At 45.2% G+C, this 15,365-nt stretch overlaps 1 protein-coding gene across 1 annotated transcript in view; it reads left to right on the top strand.

Moving 5' to 3' along the window:
• HDAC6 (histone deacetylase 6) overlaps window positions 1–15,365 on the top strand; it is a 48,156-nt gene that overhangs the window by 19,989 nt on the left and 12,802 nt on the right. Inside the window, exons 9-18 of the mRNA XM_065446396.2 lie at window positions 838–903; window positions 975–1,034; window positions 1,885–1,974; window positions 3,434–3,543; window positions 5,863–6,186; window positions 7,454–7,541; window positions 9,620–9,660; window positions 11,477–11,573; window positions 12,593–12,664; window positions 14,235–14,365. Of these exons, the coding sequence (XP_065302468.1) occupies window positions 838–903; window positions 975–1,034; window positions 1,885–1,974; window positions 3,434–3,543; window positions 5,863–6,186; window positions 7,454–7,541; window positions 9,620–9,660; window positions 11,477–11,573; window positions 12,593–12,664; window positions 14,235–14,365 (1,079 nt within the window). The remainder of the gene's footprint in view (window positions 1–837; window positions 904–974; window positions 1,035–1,884; window positions 1,975–3,433; window positions 3,544–5,862; window positions 6,187–7,453; window positions 7,542–9,619; window positions 9,661–11,476; window positions 11,574–12,592; window positions 12,665–14,234; window positions 14,366–15,365) is intronic.

The raw sequence follows: 15,365 nt of genomic DNA, 5'->3' as shown, positions 1-15,365 counted from the left end.
GAACGTGACTTGAACGTGCAACGTATAAATTTATACGGACTTCAAGATCTCTATATATCCAGTATTTGTTATAAGCATATAATTGTTTCACACTTGTATTGTTGAGAAAATTTTAAATTTTCTTTTCCAGTAATTCATTACATCGAGGTTCAACAGTATTCTGCTAGTACTAAAAATATATGGAGCTGAAATTTGAAGGTTAACAAAGAAATGCGGATAGACACTAAGGACTGCACAATGGACAATGAAACGAGATGTGATATGCATAACATTTAGAGGTGGAAAGACAGTCATGTGCACTATGGATGGAATGAAGGTGGGCAATAGTATAGTTGAGATTGAGAGGCAGAAGTAGGGTTGGGGCAGGTTGTTTATTGCATCGAACAGTTGGTTAACTGGTGTAGGTGCCGATGGAAGGGACTTTCAATTGCGTGCATGCAGTATAGGATGGAGGAAGTGATGAGATTGGGGAATTCTCTGGCATAGGGTAGTTTCATTTTAGCCTTTTAGCACGGAAAAAAACAGGAGACAGTATAAAGGACGTCGACATGTCTCTGTCTTTTTGTTTGCTAAAGGACTCATGTGGAACACCAATGTGCCCAAACTTACATTCCTTTAAGGATAACATCAGTTAACGCTGGAGAGGGTTAACAGTTGATCTCTGGTATCTTCATGCCCTTGTCCAGAAGTTGACTGAAAAGTATATACTGCTTGTGCTGCTGATTGTGCGGATGTGTAAATTAGCCCAGCTTCGACAGGAGCTTTGTCACTAAAAGTAGCCTAGTAAGTACTATGACCGTGAACAACTGTAGTCTTGATTATGGCTTGTGCTGGCAGGTGGGCCTTGGGGACGCGGACTATCTGGCCATCTGGCACCAGTTGCTGCTTCCGGTGGCTTACGAGGTCAGTTATGGCATTTCTGGCATTCGCCACCTAGAGCATCGGCCTCCAAACCGATGCCCAATCTCTTGCAGTTCCAGCCAGAGCTGGTGCTGGTATCGGCGGGCTACGATGCCGCTCTTGGATGCCCTGAGGTGAGCAAAAATAGATTATGGTGCTTCATGTCCCAAAGCATGCACAAGCAGTGAGAGATGCCGCACAAGTTGGGGTGGTGTCAGGTTAAGTTCCACCGTCTGGGTTTGTTTAAAGGGGCCGTGACACGAAATTTTCAAATTTTGAAGTATGCATTGCATGTTAACCCGTGCACGCATCCAACAAGCTGGCAGGATTTTAGCACATATTTTGGTGTGATACAAAATTTGTATTTAAAATTTTTCTTTTATATCTTGGTTGAGAAATGTGCAACAGTATAGCAACAGGTGATAGGTATAGCAGGTGATAGCTGTCGATGGGAAAGGCTTAGGGGCAGCAATGTGAAATCAATATTTCAGGTTAGCAGGTGCGCTGAGAACCCCCCCTTTTTTTTTGCACATAATCATTTTGCCTGCTCTACACTCGGTGATGAACCGAGAATAGTTTGACGACCATGTCATGGTCCCTTTAATGCGCCGCCGAAGTGCAGTACACGAGCATTTTTGCATTCTGACCCCATTGGAAAGGCACTGCTAAGGTGAGCTAGTCAGGCGATGCGGGCAACGGAAGCGGCGAGCAAGACTAAAATAAAGCTTCACAGTCGGTCGTTGCGTTATTCTGCATAGCAGTCCGAGTGTAGTTCGAGGCTTCGGTGATTAGCCAGAAATGTGCCTCGTGTAAGGCCCCGCACCTTGTAAAAAATTTCTTTAAAGAAGTTCGGAGCTTACGCGAGGTAATACAACATGTGCAATTAGCACAGAATGTCCAATGAAGAGTACATTGTATCATCAAGTTGCTTTTGGAGCTACATGTGAAAGCCTGAACATTTGGAGTTTGCTGCTGCTTGTGCAGGGTCTCATGCGATTGTCACCAGCCACCTATGCTCACCTAGTCTACCCACTGATGGCCTTGGCAGGAGGACGCATTTGTGTTGTGCTTGAGGTAGGTGCTCGTCTTTTTCATTGATTTATTGATTAAGGTTCGGTATCCCAAAACAGCACAGTAGCTACGAGGGGCGCCGTGGATTAGTCTTGACCACTTGGGGCTCTCTAATGGGCACCTAAATCTAAGCACGAGTGGTTTTGGATGCTGTTTTCATCTGCACTCTTAAGGCACCAGCTGTACTTTGTTTCACGCGCAGCATGCAACACTATCAAAGCTAGAGAGTTTTCTTTTGCTGCTCACATTGAAACAAAAATATAGTGCGTTGCATATGAAATGAATGTGTTGGAAGGCAACATATACTTTGACGTAACATTAAGTCTCATGTACTGTCATGTTGCAAAATACGATGTAGTTATTACGACGTAGTGAGAGGCGCCACAGGCTTAGTGACACAATTCTGCGGCTAGTGGTCACTGCGCACTGCTTGCACTCGCAACCAGACAATACCGTATAAGCCGTAACATAAGTCGAGGTATTTTCTTGAAAAAAGCAAGCTTAAGTCACTCCTTGTCTCATACAATGGTCTTTAGCAGAAAATGAGTTGTGTGGCAGCCTATGGCGGGATGGACGCGCATGTTGGAAAATGCATAGCCAAAGCGGTATCCATATCCAGATGTGATTGCTGGAATTTTTTTTTCCTTATACACTCTCCCGATCGGCCTCGTGTGCGATTCCTTTCCCTTCTTTCTTTTTCTTCTGGTTAGCGATGCGTAGCGGTAAGTGGGAACAGTTTTCAGCAGCACTCGAAATAAATGTTGTAGACTTCACTAAAGTGAATGTCAACATGGCTGGTGGGCGCCAGTTTGGCATTCCTGGGGGCAAAAATAGAAAAAAGAAAGTGTGATATTAGTGGCACGCAAAAGAAAAACTGTCGCTGTGCAACTCGCAGAAAATGTCACTTCGTTGGCATCATTCAGTGCGTCTACGGCGTCGTGCAGCACGCTTGCTACTTGTGCCGGTGCAGTCAATTCGCCACAAAGCTGCAGCACTGTTGTGAAAATAAATATGTTTTGGCAATTTTTCTTTTGTTGTTTCATCTTTCTTTTTCTCTCTTCTCTTTTTGTACTTCTGGTTTAAGGGGTTGACATATATTACCATTTGACCTATATTCTGGTTTATACGATAGTATGTTACATACTAGAAGCACAGAGGTGCACTAGTGATATGTCGTTTGGTATCACCTTGTGTCCGCGAGTTGTAACTTGAATATAGTCCGTAATAGTCCGTAAAAAGCTTCACAGGTCCAAGTCAACTGCATCGCGAAACATGCAGAGGGAGACTTCCTTGACCGCACTACTTGCGTATAGCTTCCGCAGAGCTGCCTGCTATGTATATGGAAAGAGAGTATCTTCTGCTTACATCTGTCGATAGGGGATAAGCACCACCAGCGCAAGCTCAGTCCATTTTTCAAGAGCGAAGATGTTAGACACAGTTCTGCACTGTTGTGTCTGTGCAGGGCGGTTACTGCGTACCATCCCTTGCGGAAGGCGTGGCGTTGACCCTGCGTGCATTGTTGGGGGACCCCTGCCCAAGCCTGCCGCAACCGCTCGGTCACGTCAGTGACAGGTGGAAATCTTGTTTTTTTTTTATCTCTGTCTGGCCACAGTGTGAATGTGTAGGCATGGTTTAGGATTGGAACAAAACAAAACGTCAACTTTCTGCTACCCGGTATGTTGTTTGTTGCTCCCCTGTGTCGTGCTGTACATTTACAACCATGCAAAGCCAACAGTGAAGCTAAGAAAAAGTAATTTGGAGAAATTAGCCGTGTTTATTATTTAATTGCAGTGCAGAAAGGAAGAGGAAGAGGGAAGTGAAAGTACTATAAGATAAAGACAACTTCCTGCCAGTGGGGCGAGCCGGATCTGTAAACTTCGTGTGGTGGATGCGATGACATCTGCCCCCATGACTGTGTGTGGTGCTGCCTAAAGGCAAAACTACATGTACACTTGCTGGCGTGCGAAAGCTCGCGCCTGCGCGCCTACGCATGTGCAGACGGTGCAGGACAGATCGTACGCATCGAGGCGCGATGCGGGCACAGGTGTCTTCTCCGGACAAATAACGGTGCTCTGCCTGTGTTGCGAAAATACGAAACAATCTCTACCACGGTGAACATAATGAGCTGGCGTGCATCTTGTAGATTCACACCACCGTTCCTCGCAAGGCACAGCAAATGCAAGGCAAATGGGCACGAGCTTTCACACTGGCAAGCGTACACGTTGCTTGGCCTTAACACTCCCAGGGCTAGGTTTAGTAAGGCCCCCGGCTGTTTGTAGCACAGGAGTGGTGTGATTCTGGGAGTTGTGTGTTTCTGTACCTGAGGACGAGGCATTTCACACATTTTCCATTGTTTGCGCCTCTTCAACTTCAAAACTGCTCGCCCATTTACTTCAGTAGTTTTTGGGCACACTTACTACCAGCTGTCTAGCCACATGATGCAGTTGTATTATGACTGTAAAGCATGGAGAATTTTGTATAGAGTCAAGATTGGTGCAGAATCACCACATTGCTTTACCACGAAACACATTGTGAGATGAAGTAGGAGACGCCAATGAGAGGGAATAAGAAAGCACAATTCTTTTTCGAGCAACCAGCAGATAGTTAAGTCGCTCAGTGTAGTATTGTATTTTTGCGGGTGTCTTTTTCGCAACCTAGGTTTCGCCCCCCATGACAACATTCAAATCGCTGTAAGAGAGAGAAAAAAGTTTTTTTCTCGCAAAGGTTGTAGTGAGGGCAAACAGTGCATCAAAATGATCGACCGCAATTTCCTGGAATGGAATCAAAGAGGGTCGAGTGCAACGTCTGGGGCGTTTGCCATGGAACGACCCACAAGTAATGTGCATAACATTTTCACATCCCATGCACTGAGAGCACTGCTCTTAGCATAGTGGAGAATGACACCCTTGACGCTTGACCTGCGAGATTGGGGGGTGCACACTGGTGCTTGAAAATCTCGGGAACCATTCCTACATACGTTCCACTGGTCTTAGAGGCTATGCTCACAAGTGCTGCTCGTTCCAAATGGCGAGGTTGACGCCTTGCAAGGTTTAGCATCTCGGAAAACATTTTGAACTGGAGAGCTCAGATATATCTGACAATGTTGTGGTGGCCTTGAATGATTTTTCTCATGCAGTTAAGCTATTTCGCAATTTTTTCACTTTTCTTTATAACGAGGTTTAACTGTACCACCCCACCGGAAGCTCGGTTGGTTTTTCACTTTCTCGATTGTGACCATTCCTCTTCCTGCTTTGCTAAAACTCAGGAGCGTCTGCATGTAGCTCCCCTGAATCCTTTTAAAGCTCAGCATTCCTCTCTTCTTTGTGCCTTTGTTTCCTGGCTTTAAAGCCTTTTTTCGGTCTATTTGACCATTTATTGACAAATGTTGCCGACAGGCAACACAACAGAAAAATGTGTTTTCTTGATGAGCTTGGGTTTCTTGACGAAGTTTCTGACTTAATGTCTTCAACCAACACTGAGTCAGCGCCATTTGTTGGTTTAGAGCAACGAGGTAGGAGAAGTTCAGCACGCAACCACTGCTTGATCTCCAGCTACAGTGGTGTCACACACGTGATGTAAAGCAGACGAAATGTGCAGCTGTGGCTCACATATGTTGAGGACTGTACAAATTCCAAGCGAAGCCATAGGTGGCTTAGAGTGAAGCCCACTTCCAGTGTTCTGAGTGGGTGCTTTTTTTCCAACCCTATTGCTAAAATGTTCCCGTAACATAGTTTTAAAATTTGCATTGATTATGGTGTTTATTAGAGTAGTGATTGTGGTTTCTAGTGATTTCTCGTTTCTTGCACATTTAGATGGCGGATAAACATTTTGTTCTGGTGTTTATATGTCCTGTCATTAAAGGGGTTAATGGGGGCGGTGATCCGAGTGCAGCGTGACGGAAACCCTGCTGAACTGCGTGTCAGTGCTGAGACCCCACTGGAAGAGCCTCCGCATCCAGCGCACCAGCGGCACGAAAGGAGCCGTCGCCGGGTCATCGCATCTGCCACGATCCGAGTACCGGGGGCAGCTGGGCGTGCACCGACCCGAGAAGTTCCCCACGCGCAGCGGCTACTACGAGCACCCACCCGAGGACAAGGAACGGCTGGAGAGGGAGGTGGAAGCGCTGAGATCCAACACCAACCTGGAAGTGCCACCTAACCGAACCGCCCTGGCGTACGACGAGCGTATGGCAAAACACCGTTGCCTCGACGAGAGGTGTGTGGCCCTCTTGACACTTTGTGTTGTTGCCAGTGGCCACAAACTGCCTCCCACAAGCTTATTTGCTGTCTTGCACTCGCAAGAGCTCATTGAGATGAGACAATGAGTGGCTTGCCGGCAGTGCCTGTGCACACTGGTTGCTGTTAGTGGTAGTGCTGCTGCATAGGAATGCAATGCAGTCTTTTGCATCCCTGTTTTGATTGGGCATGCTTCTAAATCTGGTGCCAAGTGGTGCAGGCTGTACTGGGCCCATGTGCTCTGTCGTCTGCATTTCTTAATTTATGCCGATGATTGCCATAATGCGAGGATGGAATGGCAGCGCCAAATTGTGCCGAGGCTGTGCGTTTTACAGCCTCCTGCTCCGAAATGGCATTTTAGCAGAAGTTTACAATGAACCTGAGCCAAGTAGAGCTTCAAAGTGAAAGATTTGTTCCATTAGCACTGCCTCATTAGTAAAACTGAAAGCAAAACTTTAAGGATGCTGTAATCCTCGTGGAAGCCAGTGGAGCGGCCGTAGCCACAGATAGAGCTGACACCGCCAGTGTTTCATTAGCTGTTTTCGCACTTTTGGGGTTGCTTTGCATTGCTCTCCAGCAGACGACGTTCAGAGAAGGGAAGGTGCCAGTTTGGTTTAGAGAGCAAACACGGTCGTTAGAACTTCCTTTTTTCTCGCACTTTGCTCATCATCATGTAATTTGCTCCTCACGAGCTGCTAGCTTGCGACATTGCAGATGCGGCTCGCCGGTTTGTTAGATCTGTTCTGTGCCGTTCTGCTGTGCAGTGTCTTTTACCTCTGACGACAGTGCAGTAGCCAGCAAACCCAGAGATCCTCCCCAACGGGTAGCTGATATTCTAGTTGAGATTAAGAGGAAGTAATAGAGTTGGGCAGGTCATGTGACACACAGGGTAGTTAACCAGTGGTCTGTTTGAGTGACAGAATGGAGTACGCACCAAGGAAAAAGAAACACTGTTCATGGTGGCAGAGGACGAGATGGAATAACTAGCTTAGGAAATCTCACAGCCAGCCTAGGGTGGAATTGACTGACATAATGGAACATTTGGAGATCGCTGGTGGGGAAGCGTCTGTCCTGCATTAGTCCAGTATATAGGCTGGTGATCATGACATGTTTGTTGTCGTTGTTGTTGTCCATAAATTACACGATGGGTTTGACTTCAGAGATGCTGGAAAAGGTAAAGGCACTGTCTGCCATAGAGGCCGTGTAGTGTGTGACATTGAGCTCAGAAAGTCACTCTGCCTGTGCAGGGGCCACCCAGAGCGACCCGAGCGCATACTCAAGCCCTGGCAGGTGTTGGAGAGGCGTGGACTGCTCAACCTTTGCCTCTTGCTTGACGTAAGCCCTGCCTTTCTTCTGAAGTAGAGAATTGGCCTTGTTGGTGTGACATATTGCAAGGAATAGTGCGGATGAAGACACCGACGAAACCAGTGCATCCTGTCCGATGCATGTCTTCATGCGCGATTCCTTGTAATATCCCTCTTTTCCTTGCAGCACCTAGTTTTGGACTCCTAATTGAGTGTTGCTTAAATACGAATGCCATGTGCCTGTGATCAATCCAGCTAGAACACTGGCTGATTTCCGCTCAAGTTTTGCACGGAGGTAGCATTCTGCAGTGGGTTCAGTTTGATGCAGTCTCTGACGGATAATTCGGACATGCTTAATTATTCGTAGAGCTCCATCACACTACCACTGGCCCCATAGAGCTAATCTGTGAGGGCACTTGGCCGGACACCTGACAGTGCGCCGTGCGATAATTTGGGCTCCAACTGCGTGACCGTGTGCTGATTTGGCCATTGCATCGAATAGAGATAGTGATATTTTTGCGTTGATATGTTGCCAGCAATCTCATTGGCCATGTCACTGGCGCCTCCTTGAAACCGAAGCTTCCGAAGCCTAGTCAGTCTAGTAGTCGCCAGTGAAGATTCGTAGGCATGCATTGACGGTACGTTGGCCTTCTGTAGCAACAGCATAACAGTGATCGAGATATGGGTCGAGATTTTGTAGCGAACGATGCCTTTCGCTTGATTCTATGCCATTCTTACCATCCATCGTTGGTGGCCAGCTGATCCCGTTGATAACGCATGCAGAACATCACTCTGGCCACTGCCAAAGCATGTAAAGCATGGCAAGGAGTAGCATCAATACATTGCTAGAAAATGCAGCCATGAGATGTCTAGGCTAAAGAAAAGCGCATGTGCACTCAGCAGCGCGTTGACAAACTTGGGTCGTGTTCTTGGATGATCGTTTTTTATGATGGTTGCATTTTTCGCGATATTTCATGTGACTAGCACTGGCCACGTCGACGAGTGGCAGCGTTTCTGCACTGTGATAAGATAGGTAGTGTGCTTGGCACTGTACCAAGAATGCCGTCGCTCATAGATGTGGATGCGCCTCGCACTAGTCATGCGAAATGTAAGGTATCCCCGAAAGTGACGATCAGAGAATATGAGACATCTTTTTTGGCCACTTGTGCAACAGAGTCGCTTATTTTCGGGCGAATCCAGTATTTCGGACTTCTAATCACTCTTGACTTTCTTGCGGTCCCCGTCGAGTTCGAATTATCCGTTGTCTACTCTGCTATGTTTCGAAGCATTACAAGCATGTTTTGTGAACAATAAAGCTCCAGGGCATGTAATCTGTGCCAATGCCACTAAAAAGAATGTTGTCTTTGGTGCAATGGATAAGTGATGCCTTCTGTCACTGCTATGGTGAAAGGTGTACTCCACTTTAGCAGTGAGAGGTTGTGCCACAATTCCATTGCAGCAGAATAAACTTTCTTTTTTAGTAGTGTCCTCACAGACGACATGCACTTTGGCTTTATTGTGAGCGAAACAGGAAAGTAATGTTTTGTCTGATCACTTAACAAATTTTCGTTGTAAGAGAGAAAGTGATCACAATTTGTTCCCACTTGGAAAAAATAATGATTACATCCGAGCAACAGTAGACTAAGCAACACTTGTTGCCGTCAGAGGCTTCTGTACCGCTACGTCAACAGCCCATAGCATCTCCTCTTTCTCATTTGAAATGACAGCATTTCCTAAATGCCTTGCAGACTATGGCAGCCTAGCAAACTTACAAAGTGTGCACAAACAATGTTGCAGCTGCTAAAGCTGCAGCCAATGTTTTGATTGCTTTAAATTACAGCCATCTTGAATGCCAACAACGACAGCTTGTACCAATTGCAGTTTTGTTTCTTACTAGATTTTAAAGTGAGTGTCATATTTCATTAAATCTTCCAGAAAAAGAAAAGTGCCATTAGGATCAAGTAAATACGGTATTGCATGCTTGAGTTTGGAAAAGTTGGCTTGCTGAGGTCTAAATCTCAGAACAGTTAGAAACCAAGGAGAAGGAGAGATTTCGGGTGGACCCTTATGAATCAAAATGTAATGCAGTTCCATGCTCTTCTTTTGCAGTCCCGGTCGGCCACCGTGGATGAGTTGCTGTTGGTTCACGAGTAAGTGAGCTCACCATCCCCTGTGGGCTGGAGTGCTTCCACATGCTAATTCACCCGAACCTAACCTGATTTGTTTGCCTCATTTTGTTGAAGTCCTAGTGAACCATTGCACCTGAATTAAACAATGGTGCGGGCCCTGCATGCCTATTAGATTAATGCCTGACTACTGATATTTGCTGTTGGCAGAATTGTGACCGGTTTTTATTATGGAGCTGCTCTGATAGAAACTTGATGCTACGCATTTTCGAAAGTTTCAGATTGTCAATAGTGCATTTTCTCAACAACAAAAAGAAAGACAAAGATGGAAGGGCCTAGATTGGGAATCTTCTTGTGATGGTATAACGAACTGGCAAAAAAAAGTTCGAGTTGGTTTATCAGCAACCAGAGGACATTTTTTCTGAGCGTCACATCCATCCAAGCTGCAGGAGTCTTGTAGGTAAAGCTACTTCTTAATGAGGCAGTCGTTAAAATATTTAATAGAGTGTTTTATCACAGTGGCAGTCTTCTGCTGTTACCATTACCGCTACCATTCCCCCTGAACTACATATGCGCAGTAAATTCCATGCATGCGCAGTTGGCAACAGACAGCATTGGTAACAGTAGAATGGTAATGCTGTGTTAAATATTGTTACCTACTCATTTAATGATACCACTCTTTTCAGTAATGCCCTTGACCTTTGAAGGCATTGAATTAAATAATAAATGATTAAAGTATAACTTTTAATTTGTCTCTGATTAATTTGAACCGAAGGCCTTTGCCAATGTACATTTCTTTCTGTGGGCCAAGGCTTTCGTTATTTCAGTTGTCAAATTGGCCCATGTTGAATAATTTGAACTTGACTGGTCAGCGTGCACGCACCTGAACCCATTGGTGAACTTGATGACGTCAGTCTTAGCAGTGTTGGAGGAAAGCAAAGGCATTAACGAACGCCACGCCTATCTCCCACTGAAAACGCTGGTTTTTGGCCTGCCCTTGGCAGAGCATCAAGGGAAAACAGCTCACTGTGAAGGATTATATCTACCCAACTTTAATGCAGACCTTTTTTCCTGAAATATGGGTCAGAAAATCGCCTGCACATTACAGTAGGGATACCTATATGTAACCCATGTTCGCTGAGTTGGAGAACCTAATAGGAAGTTCAAGAGCAGCATGTAGTTCCTTAAGTACGTTAAACGGAAGCTCTTTTGCAGGACACTACTGTCTGCGTCTGTTAAAGCTTTAGTGTACGGGAATGGCAAAAAAAAAAAAAATGTTCTTGCAAAGCAAGTCCAAGCCAAGACAATCTACGAGCAACTATCCTATCGTTTCTAAGTCTACTTGTCTCATCAGGCTTACCGATGCCGCAATTGCCACAAGGTCTCAGAAATCGGATGCACTACGAACTCAAAAGTAGCCTTCCAGGTGAAGAAGAGAAAGCTGATTTCGCCATTTGTTGACGGTGACCAGAGCGTAGCCACCATGACAACTTAAGCTGTAGCCACAGATGCTGCCACGTTTGAAAACGCTTACCACATGTAAACATTATTTATGTTAAGCTCCCCAAAGAATGTTCATTAATGTAGCGTATGTAAACCACAGAGACCCAATAACATACGGAACATGCACAGCGCGAACAAGGCTATATCTTTGCGTACATAATGAGTTTACGTTTGCATGCAAATGTCATTCCAAAACTGCCTGCTGTTGACAACGATGCACTGAAGACCCTGCATGCCGTCTTGGCTGCATATGTAAATGTTGTCCCGCCCGTTTGTCGTAGACCTCTTATCAACCAGGGGGCCTCGCAATCTCCCTCAGCTGATTCTCTCTGCGCAGCAAGAAGCATGTGCAGAAGATGCGCAGCTGCCAAGAGATGGAGAGTGCCAATCTGATCAAGCTGCAGGAGAAGTACCCTTCAGTCTACCTCTGCCGTGTGAGTGCTCGAGCCGGCCAGCTGGCGCGTTAACGCCTTGATTACCGTTGACGCGATCACCATCACGGCAAGCATCCTCTGGTCTTGATGACGAGTTAACTTATCACGAATTTTTTTGCAATTCTTGCACTTGTGTATGTGTTCAGTTTCTTCCAATTTTGACAAGAAAGCAATACACAATTAGTTTTTCATTCTTTTTTCTTTTGCTCCTGAAAATTTATTAAAAATTTGCCGTGGCAATTAGGGGACCTTAGAGGGGGACACTAAATCAGTTTAGATAGTATAAAGAGTACTTTCAAAACTGCATCTTCATTAACTTCACAGTTATAGGTTATTTACTGGAAGAGAAAATGGAGGCAAAATTTTCATTTTCTTGTACTTTTATGCCGAAGCTCTAGCACCGGTGCGTCAGTGTGATGTCATGGATTTCAACGTTAACTATTTTTACTTGGGCCGTTGTTGCGAAGTAAAATCTCTTGAAACTTGTCACATACGTTCTGTGGCTCTTTTAGAATACAGTGCAACTCATATTTACTAAATAAATAAATAATCAATTGGGTCGTACAAATAGCTCTAAAATCAATGACATCATGGTGAGCTGGTGCAGAGACTGGTGCTGGTGCAGGGACTGGGGCAGTGACTGGTGCAGATGTGGGTTCACCAACCATCTTTTGTTTTGCGTCTTTCTTTTTTTTGCTTAGCCTCTTCTCATAGCAAGAGCAGCATTTTTGGTATTGTAGAAGCACAATTTTACATCTATACCCATGTTTTTTATCTTTGCGTAGTCTTTTGCATGTCTTTTGCACAGTCGGGGAAATATGCAAATTCTGCAAGTTCCTGCAAATCGCTGCGATTGCCTTTTCTTTTCGGCTGACTAGTCTCGCTTCTTTCATTAATTGTTTGCTGTTTTTTACTGCTCTGTTAACTTCTTTCTCCATTAACTTCTTGTTTTGTGGCTCCTCTACCTCCATTCATATCTTGTATAGAAGTAAATGAGTTTGTGATTGTGATTTGTGCAGGAAACCTTCTCCAGTGCTCTCCTAGCAGCTGGTTCTTTGCTCCAGCTAGTCGATGCTGTCTGTACAAATAAGGTCTGTGTTTTATCTCCACAGTAATTGTACCCATGTGCCTTGTAGACCTCGTCATCACTAAGATATCAAAACTTGCAAAACAGTTTGGCGTAGCTGAAATTTGTCACATAAAATTATGCTGGAAAATCATGTATGACCATCATAATTTCATCGCATACGTCAGAGCTCTCCACTTCTTAGTATTTTCCACCTAGCCGAATTATGCGTGACGACACCAACTTAGCCACACACAGCACCCACAGCACTTATGAAGCGCCGCACATTGCCTCTGAGATTGGTGACACACAGGTGTTTGTCCTCTGGGATTTTCAATGTGCCAGTGCCTGCTGCCTAATCTTGGAGGCCATGTACTGATGCATGGCCTCGGACTGTGCCGTCTTGTGTTTGCACTGCTATGCTCGCACCTGTGTCTGAGGAAAGCATGTTCAAGCACTGAAATTTGGTAAATCCATAAGACGCTCGTGTAGGTTCACTACATTGAGTCTCAATAAAACGCATATGAATCTGGTAAAATTTGAGCGAAACTTCAATGTAGCCATAAATTTAGTATGTCCATGTTTAGTATAACAACGTTCAGCTGTATTCTCTATGGGCGCTGTTGGGCTGTGATGAAAACAGTTATGTCATTTCTTCATGGGGGCAGGCATGTGGTGAAGAACTGTGTATTAATCAGAAATAAGGAATTGTACAGAGTCACTGCACCTGCGAAGTTTAGCTTACCAGCTCCTGTAGAGCCGACAGTGGTCGTGTTAAACTAGGAGGTCAAGCTGCTTTGGCCCAACGCATAAAGAGAGCGCTTTGTCATGGCATACACATATGAGACTACACCTGGTTTCCAGCTGGCATTTGAAACAAAGTACCGTGCGCATTTAGACAACAATATGGATGAGCAAATTCAGGTTACTGATATCCTAGCCGAAATTAAGTGCAAGATGTGGAGCTGAACAGGTGCTGTAACGCATTGCGCAGACATTTCAGCAGTCCATTAGGGCTCGTGTACACTGGCAACCCACAGGGATTGCGGGACCAAGTTGGTCACTTTGTGACCAGTCTCAAATGGTTGCTTTGATTGAAAAGTGACTCATTTGGGTCAATCACACACGGCTCAATCTACAAGTCTCAAACCAACTGAACCAAGCAGGGATACAGAAGCAGGACATCGGTGTATGCTGATGCTTATTTTATGTGGCAGCAAAGGTGTGAGCAGACGTGAACGGCATCAGTCACGAGGCATGGAGGCCAGTAGGTTGCGCTTGCTGGTGGAAACATCAATGGCTGCAAACCGCTCCTTAGTCACTAATCATGGTCGGTCGTCTGACCTCTGTCAGTGTGTCAGTGTGAATGCACCTTTAGAGTAACAGAATGGACGCACGAATCGTGGTCAAGCACAGTAGAGGGAGGCCAAGGATTGAGTCAAATTAGTGATAGCGGGGAATTGGAAGGCAGGGCATGGAGTCACCTGACGCGGGACGTGGGTGACTGGAGATTGCTGAGAGAGGCCTTTATGCTGCAGTGAACAGAAGTAGGCAGAGGGTGATGATGATGACTTGCTATCCTGGCTCGGACGCAGTGCCAAAATGGCATGGCCCTCATACGGCCTCCCGGGCACCATGCGGAGCGGGCCGAGGCCGGTGGCTTCTGCATCTTCAACAATGTGGCCATTGCCGCGAAGCATGCCATCGAGACACATGGACTGCAGCGGTGAGTACAGCCTGCCACACAGGCAGGAAAACATGGCTATCAGTACAACTGGGAGACGGGTTGAAGGTGCAAGCAGACGAGGTGCAAAAACTGTGATGTTTTGACACAGTCCCCCAGATTGCACCTTGCTCTCCATTGGCAGAAGTATCGAAATCACATTTTGTTTTCAAGTTCGAGTTTTTATTGATTTGTTATTGGGAATGGTTACATTCAGGGGTCCCAGAGGGGAACCATCAGGGGACCTCCTAAAACAAAACACAATTACCATACAATGTGCAAGTTGCAGTGTAGCGGCAAAATCCAATAGAGTGTTAATGTTACAGAATAAATGGGCAAAGTGCAAGAATACGAAAAGCAAACACTACAAAAAATTTTAAGAACAAAATGAACAAAAGCTTTTGGTGGAATCTTCATTTAGTGTATGTGTAACACTTGTGCAGTTGCATATTTACAACAATGCAAACAATGCAAATTGTTGTGCAGTGCAAGTTCAACAATGCAAGTCATCGTACAAAAATGCAATATAATCAAAAAAGCAAGCTAGTATACACCAGGTATGGTTATCCATTGTACAGCTGCGAACTCAGTTCTGTGCTTGTAACATTTTGCTTCACCTTTTTTTTGGGGGGGGGGGGGGGGGCAGACAACATTATCTGTTCCCAGTGCAGGACACACTCGTGTTATCAGTAGTAGGTTTCCCTCTTTCTTTTTTCGTTTTGCTTTTTTTTTCTCACTGCATGTGTATGGATGCAACTTCGTACAAGATAAATGCTATCCAGGAATATGACTTTCAGGTCAGAGAAAGGAGACGTATACATTGCTAGCAAGTTTCATTGTCATGGCTCTAATAGCCCGTGAGAGGGACGGATGCAAATTTACACAACATTGCTAAATTTGTCAAACTTAAGATGTTTTGGACGAAAACTAAAATATGTGCAGAAAATAATACCTCCTAGAAGCTTTGCAGTAAACATATAAAATATAAAACAGGTTGGGCCGA

Source organism: Dermacentor albipictus, chromosome 8, assembly GCF_038994185.2.
Source record: "Dermacentor albipictus isolate Rhodes 1998 colony chromosome 8, USDA_Dalb.pri_finalv2, whole genome shotgun sequence".
NCBI classification, from domain to species: Eukaryota; Metazoa; Arthropoda; class Arachnida; order Ixodida; family Ixodidae; genus Dermacentor; species Dermacentor albipictus.
The sequence above is the reverse complement of the archived record's forward strand: the minus strand, read 5'-3'. Positions and strand labels throughout refer to the sequence as shown.